Genomic DNA, 7,328 nt, shown 5'->3' with positions numbered 1-7,328 from the left:
CTTCCTTCCTTCCTTCCTTCCTTCCTTCCTTCCTTCCTAAGCTCAGATGGGGGTGTGTGTATGTGTAAAATGGGTTTTGCGAGTCTGAATTAATACTTGTAGAACCATCTTTTGCTGAAGCTACAAATATTTGAGGGTATTTCTGATATTTTTTTAAAATCTCAGTTTGATTGGACGGAGAGCTTCTCTGAGCTCCATTTTTTTTTTAAATCTTGCAGCAGCTCGGTTGGATTTAGCTCTGGACTTTGACTGGGCCCTTCAAATGCATGAATATACTTTGATCAAAACATTTCCATTGTAACTCCGGTTGAATGTTTAGGGTTCTTATTCTGCAGGAAAGTGGACCTTTGCACCAGTCTCCAGTCTTTTGTAGCTTTCAGCAGGTTGTGATCCAGGATTTGCAAGTGTTTGTCTCCGTCCACCTTCTCATCAACTCCGACCAGCTTCTCTGTCCTGACAGCGTGATGCTGCCACTGCTGTGGTCTGTTTAGTTAAATGAGCTGAGTCGGTTTTCCGCCTGACGTGTTTTGCATGTGGATAAAAAGGTTCATGTTTGCTGTGACCCCAACATGGAAATTGCAAACAGGATTTCACATGGCTTTCTTCTTTTCCATAGAGAGAGGATTTGTGGAGTGTGTTGCTCATAGTTTCATTACAGGTAAAAAAAAAAAAAAGGCAGTTCAAAGTGCTTTACATCAGAAAAACACAAAAATAAAAAGTAATGAAAACATCATTTATTCACAAACTGAGAAATCAGCAACAAACATAACATTTTGTCGAGTGCCGTCATCAAAATAATCAATATACATAAAGTACGTTGATCAATGTTCCAGTGATTATTGATCAAAATTAACTCCAGTCAGGTGGGGATTTATAAACTCAATGTTTCAGTTTTATATCCACTTGACTAGTTAAATACTTTGGTTTCATGGCTTGTTTTGTTTTGTTCTCTAATGAAAATGTGCTTCATGTTGGTATCCATTACCTATAATTCACAATCAAGCACTACTTAGTGTTCGTCTGTCACACAAAATCCCAATAAAAATTCATTGAAATGTGTGACCGTAACATGAAATTGTAAAAAAAGTTCAGAACTTTAGGAAGATACAGTATGTTATTTAAAAGAAAAAGGGAAGATTTCACTTGTCCCATAAACCTAAATGACTAAAACAAAACAACATTGTACTTACAGAATATTATTCCAACCACAATGACTCCAATGATGCCCATCATGATCATCATCTGTTAAAAAGGGAAAATAAGACAAAAAACTTTAGTTATTTGCTTGAAAACAGATCAAAACACCACCTGAGCAACTCAATAAAACAAAAACAATACACTATTTGTATTTTGTTATGGTTTACTTATGTAAACAGTTTCCAGTTTCCAGTTTAAAACTCTTCGGTAGCAGACGTCTGTCTTCCATTTTTCCCTGAGGCGTCACTGCAGTCCTCAACAGCAGCTCATTAACAGATTACAATGTCTTCCTCCAAACAGAACGCTGAATGCCTGCAGGCATTAGCTTGACTCAGACATTAGTAGTTACTCTGTGATGAGACACTTAAATGCGCCCACCTTGCAATTCTTCCACCAGTACTTGTTTTTTAGCTTGGCTGCGCAGCTTTCGAATTGGGAGGCTCCGGCCTGCAGAGCATCTGCTCTGTCATCCAACTCTGAAAGCTTCTGGTCCCTTTCCAAAACCTTGTCCACGTTCACCCGCATGATATCCACCACCTAGAGCCGGCAATGAGGCAGCATTTGGCAGAAACAGAAAGGATTAAATGGTTGATGGAGGAAGGGAAATTGGTTCCTCTGAGCCAATAAATCACAAAGAATAGAGATGGAGTGCTGTTTTAAAATTTCTTTTAACATTTCAGTTGAATTAAAAAGAGAAAGTAGCACTGCACAGGTTTGGGATCTTAGTTTATCTCACCTCCTCGACTTGGGCCTGTGTCTGCTGAAGCCTGCGGTTGCTGCTGGTGTTGGGTGGGCCGGGTGGCGCTCCACCTGGGGCTCCATCTGGACCCGGGGCGCCAGGAGCGCCTGGAGGTCCAGCAGCTGGAGGGGCAGCAGCATCTGGGGCAGACCTGGAAACAAAAGAAAGACTGCATTAAAAATAAACACTTGAATCGTTCAGTTCTGATGTGATGTGGGTGCCACATAATGAATCTAAAGGTATAAAAATTAAGACCAGTTCTTCAAAATGTCTGCATTGTTTCAGGTTTCGCTATTCATTAGTGTCTGTTTGAGAAAGAGGAGCATTTATTATTTATTTTGTGAACACATAAATATATAAAAATATATTTTCCACTACAAATAGCATATAAAAAACAAATTCATCTTGATTTTTAAGCAACATATTTCTCATGTTTGAACTTAGAATGAGCTTGAAAAATCAATATTTACTGAAAGCGCTCAGATTTTCAATCACAGCCTTCATTCATCTTCACTAGGCCTTCCATGTTGCTGCTGGGTTCAAATATTATTAACCTGATTATGACCTCTTCAATTAGATTAATGATGTGTGGTTTACGTAAGAGAAAGTTTTGGGAAAACCACTAAAGTACGTAGACCCAGTTGCAGAATAAATCTGAGTTTTAAAATAGGCCACAACGCCGTCAGCAGCTCAGTTCATGGAACAGTGAACAACAAAAGAGACTGAGCTCTATAACGCATTCAGCCACAATCATCACCACAGTATCAGAACTGCAAAGCAGTAGATGGATGAATGTTACATTTTATGAGTTAAAACTCTGGCTGCCTGTGATATTATTGGTCAATTTAAGCGGTTTTAACTCTCCGTAAAATGAATTGGCTAGAAGAACTTGAGCTTTGGGCTTTTCTGCAATAAATGCAGCATATTGCACTAGATGTCACATTTTCCTAAATGTGTAGTAAATGTCATGTTTTTCATGTTTAAAGTCCTAGATTGAAGAAAAATGGTAAAGTGCATAACAAAAATAACTCAAAAAGTGCATTTTAAAAAAAATGTATGGATTTTTAGCTGGAAAAAAAAACTTGAGGATTTTGTTTAGTTGAGAAACAAAAGAGAAAATGTAATTTCTAGTAGTAAACTTTGATACACTGTCTTAATAAAAAGAGATAGTACAAGAAGAGGGAAAGCAAAAAAAAAAAAAAAACGATTAAACAAACTCCACAGAGAGAGGGAGCTGCTGGGGATAAAAGTCACAGCTCAGCAGGGGCGACTCCAGAAAGTTTTTATAGGGCAGGCCAGATGGAGGCCACTGATACTGTTGGGGGTGACATCAAAACCAAAAAGTCACATTTTGACAGAGTTTCAGGAATTTTATTTAGCTGTTGTCATTCATCATTTACAAGTACAGAGAAGCGTGTGGGAGAGCAGAACCAAAAAATAGTGATATATATTTAAAGGTGGCAGAAGGACACAAAAAATAAATAAATAGATAGATACTTCAGTTCAATGAAATGTGTTTTCTCCAATTTTATTGTAATATTAATGAGTAATACTATATCTGTAGAGCCAGTGGGGATGGTCAGCAATTTAACAAGGTTGGCCGTTGCCTTCCCGGGGATCCGCCCCCCTCAGGAGCGCCTCTGCTTCACAGGGAATAAAAAAAATAAATAAATAAAATCTTTGAAAATTTCCAAATGGTCCCAGGAAGAAGATAAATGTCATCATTATTATTATTAGTATTATTATTCTACAGTGTTTCCAATAACTCCACTTCTGAGCCGAGCAAACGAAAAATAATGACATTTTAAATAGTTTAACAAGAACTAAAAGGATTTTTGGGATGCAACATCCTAAAACCAACTCGGTTTAAATCCACTGAAGGATTAGCTGTGGCAGTAATCCAACTCTATACATAATTTAAGAGATGTGACGACAATTTTCACATGCGTCAGCAAAAAACACAGCAAAGTGCAATAAAACAACACAGTTTTTGATTCTATGCTGATTTAAAAACAAATGCAAATGATTAAGAACTGAATAAAGATTTATCTGGATCAGCTTTTACGGTCTTTTGCATTGTTGTAAAAAAAAAAAAAGACGCAAAAGAGAATCCGCATTAATACTCACATCTTCTATGCAGCTGTTTGAACTGACTCAGCGGTGGAAGTGAGGGAGGAGAGGGAGGATACTAAAGTAAAAATAATAATAAAAAATCTCCGAAAATAAGTGAAGGCACTTATCCAGGAAAAACAATCTGAGGTTTTAATTAGTAAAGAGATTTAAGAAGCTTCAGAAATGGGCGGGGAGTCTTCTTGGCGCAGTGGAGATCTTCTAGCGATGCATTTATACTGCAAGCCGTCAGCAAAAGTACCGCAATACCGAGCCACGTATACAGGTCGGGCAATAACTCACAGTGGGGGTGAAAGATGGGGAGCAACGCGAGTTCAAGAAGAGAGCAGCGCTTCTAAATTATAATCCAGCCGAGAGATGAATCCATGGGTGTTCGGGTCCCAGCGGGGCTTTTCTGCGTCCGGCTCTGCCAAGTGATGCTGAGCGTTTGGAGCTGCTCCTGGATGCTGATCGAGGACGCAGCGCTGATTGGCTGCCAGGTTGGGTAGTTTCCTCTTCTGAGAGCCACAAAACAAATTTCAAGATCGGGAGAGAGAAAAGTGCAGTGATGAGAAACCAGCTGTTTCTCGTTGACTCCCGTCTCCTCCTCCTCCTCTTCGTCTTGGGGGGGAAGTGCGGTACTTTGGTTCGTGCAAAGTGTTTCAGCTGCAATAATGCGTCTCCTCACTTGGACTCCCAACGACAGTGCGGCACCCCTCCCCTCCCCTTCGCTCCCCTCCCGTTCCCTCCTCTCAGGCTTTGCAGTGCTGCAGCTCTCCGTGTTGGATGGGGCGGCGGGACCAGACTGCGGTATAGTGGACAACCGGAGTGTTGACTCGACTGTTTTCCTCTCCCTGGCCCGGGATTCTCCCAATTACCCACCGGCTACTGTATCACATCCTCTGTTTGACTCGAGTCCAGCCTGTTTAAATCCGCACCGTGTGCACTTTGACAGACCCACTTATTCAACAACAGTAACAATTAAATGAGCCGCGGAAAACTGAGGTCATAAAGCCAATGCTGGATTGACAGAATGAAGGGTCAATGCAGTTTGGAAGCGCGAACTTTATATGAAAGGATAATTCAAACTTTTGTTGACGTTTCTTTAATAAAACCATTTCTATTATGTTAAGAAATGAATGATTTTAACATGGATTTTAATTCATTCACCCAGGTTTGCTCCACTGAAGTCAGATTTCTTCTGCAAGGGAGAACTACACCAACTGCAAAGATCATAAAACAGATCAATCAAGCTTGTCTTCTTCTTATGTGCATGCATGCATGTAAATGTGCCTTTTTTATTTTGTGCCAAATTTCTGTATTTGTATTTTAATGTCTGAACATCAAGTGCAAACAGTCAGGGACATAAACTTTTGCTCATGAATCAAGATTTTGGCTGAAAACCCTATATGGTTTTTGAAGCTTATTGTGATTTCTTTGTTCCCATGTAGAAGTGAAAACATTGTGAATTAATTTTAACAAGAATTTCTTTAAATATATGCAGACCAAGCAATGATGGGAGCGTAGGGATGTCCTGCTTGCATCAGAGTAGACAGAATCTCAGTGATGTGACGTGAAACCAGATATTTAGACAAAATTTTTTCTCTGCCTGAATTTAAATCAGAAAAACTTTTCTTGCTTTGGCTTAGAATTACCAAAACTATTTCTATTAGAAACAGGTCATGTTTCCAGGCTGATCAAAGAAGGTCAACATCTATCAAACATGGATCGACAAATTATAAATTATTATTTTCTCTCTCCTATTCTCTGGAGACAACATGTAACCAAAGAATACACTGTGAAGCATGGCTGCAGATGCATCATGCTATGGGATGTTTGTCAGATTATTGAGTCAATCCACCAATATGAGGGATTAAAGATCAGTGAGAACATCCAGACACTTGAAGATAACAAGTTTCCTCACAACAAATGAAATAGTTTCAACAAGTGAATGACTCCAAATCACCTGTAAAGGAGCAGCTTCTTGACTTCAGACCAACAGGAATTATGAACTATTAGTTCAAGTATTTAATATTCTATACATTTAATGTGTCCGTTTAAGAAAAATGCTGATTGACAGTCTTTGAGCAGCCTAATGCTATCACTTTCTATAAAGTCAGAACAAATGTGACCATTTTTCTTCATGCTTTGATTTGGAGCAGAATTCCCCATGAAGTCACAAATGGAAACAAACACAGTTAGAGGAATACAAACCCAGTGTTGTTATTTTTAACACAGCTACATACAATTTTACCTTTAATTGCAATTGATTATCTTTAAAACTGACCTCATTATTTACAACCTTAATAAGCGATTTAAGAGTGAGTATATAGTTTCAGAATGACATTCACATGTGTCTTTTTGTCTGATGATGTATGTCCATCTGGACCGCTCAGCCTTTGGTCTACTCCCACCTGCCTAAGCAGGAAAAAAAAACAAATAAATCAGGTTTAAAATGAATGTAAGTGTAAAAACACATTTTAATTATCATGTTATGATGTATTTTCGGTGTTCTTCCAGGCTTTTAAACAATCTTCATTAGGTCCAAAAACTAAACGTACACAATGGCTGCAAGTTATTTTCTAATTCGATCAGCATAACACAGTGATGTGATGAATTCACTGACAGTCCTTGCTGTATGAGGCTCATTGCGGCGTTAGCGGTGCTTTCCGGTGCGGTTGAAGCGTCTGTAGAGGAATCTGATTCTCTTCTCCAAGTTGTGTCTGTCCAGAGTTGTCATCCTGTCTCCCACCATCTTCTTTTTCCGAATCAATCGCTGCAGCTCATTACCTCTGAAACCTTTCAGCCAGCAGGGGGCCGTAATGAGGTCTTTAGGATGGGCTTTGAAGTCCCCTGGCCACAAAAAGTAAAATGAGATTACTGCACTGATTACATAGAAGACAGAGGAATAACACTGGAAATATATCCTGTTTACACCATCAGATAATTATTTATTTTATTGTCTGTTTACATTTTCTCTAACAGTGATGTTTGGGTAACACTTTATTTGAAGGGGTGTGCATAAGACTGACATTAACACTGTCATGAATATGGAGAAGTCTTCATGAATGTTTATGACTGTTGTCATGAAGTGTCTTTCGGTGAAAAAAAAGTTACTTTTATTGAAAAGCTGCATTAAAAGTCCACTTAAAGTGTCAACTTTGCAATATTTGGTAAATATTGAGACTTTTAGTGTAAGGTTTAGGGCTGTTGTAAACGAATATTTTAGTAATCGAGTAATCTATCGATTATTCTTACGATTAATCGAGTAATCAGATAAAAA

The 7,328-nt window shown here is 38.7% G+C and overlaps 2 protein-coding genes across 3 annotated transcripts in view; both read right to left on the bottom strand.

The window, feature by feature from the left end:
- LOC106955769 (vesicle-associated membrane protein 1) overlaps positions 1 to 4,769 on the bottom strand; it is a 9,066-nt gene extending 4,297 nt beyond the window's left edge. The window contains exons 1-4 of the mRNA XM_015046150.1: positions 4,064 to 4,769; positions 1,934 to 2,087; positions 1,576 to 1,734; positions 1,191 to 1,242 (exon numbers count right to left, since the gene is read on the bottom strand). Of these exons, the coding sequence (XP_014901636.1) occupies positions 1,191 to 1,242; positions 1,576 to 1,734; positions 1,934 to 2,087; positions 4,064 to 4,065 (367 nt within the window). The 5' untranslated portion in view covers positions 4,066 to 4,769. The remainder of the gene's footprint in view (positions 1 to 1,190; positions 1,243 to 1,575; positions 1,735 to 1,933; positions 2,088 to 4,063) is intronic.
- A 1,474-nt stretch (positions 4,770 to 6,243) lies between these two features.
- mrpl51 (mitochondrial ribosomal protein L51) overlaps positions 6,244 to 7,328 on the bottom strand; it is a 6,557-nt gene continuing 5,472 nt past the window's right edge. For both annotated transcript variants that reach the window (XM_015046149.1, XM_015046148.1), the window contains exon 4: positions 6,244 to 6,898. In XM_015046149.1, coding sequence (XP_014901635.1) covers positions 6,702 to 6,898 — 197 coding nt within the window. In that variant the 3' untranslated portion in view covers positions 6,244 to 6,701. The remainder of the gene's footprint in view (positions 6,899 to 7,328) is intronic.

The sequence above is a fragment of the Poecilia latipinna genome, unplaced genomic scaffold (assembly GCF_001443285.1).
Source record: "Poecilia latipinna isolate Pla-1442-1.1 unplaced genomic scaffold, P_latipinna-1.0 Scaffold765, whole genome shotgun sequence".
Classification (NCBI taxonomy): domain Eukaryota; kingdom Metazoa; phylum Chordata; class Actinopteri; order Cyprinodontiformes; family Poeciliidae; genus Poecilia; species Poecilia latipinna.
This window is presented reverse-complemented; position numbering and strand designations above follow the sequence as displayed.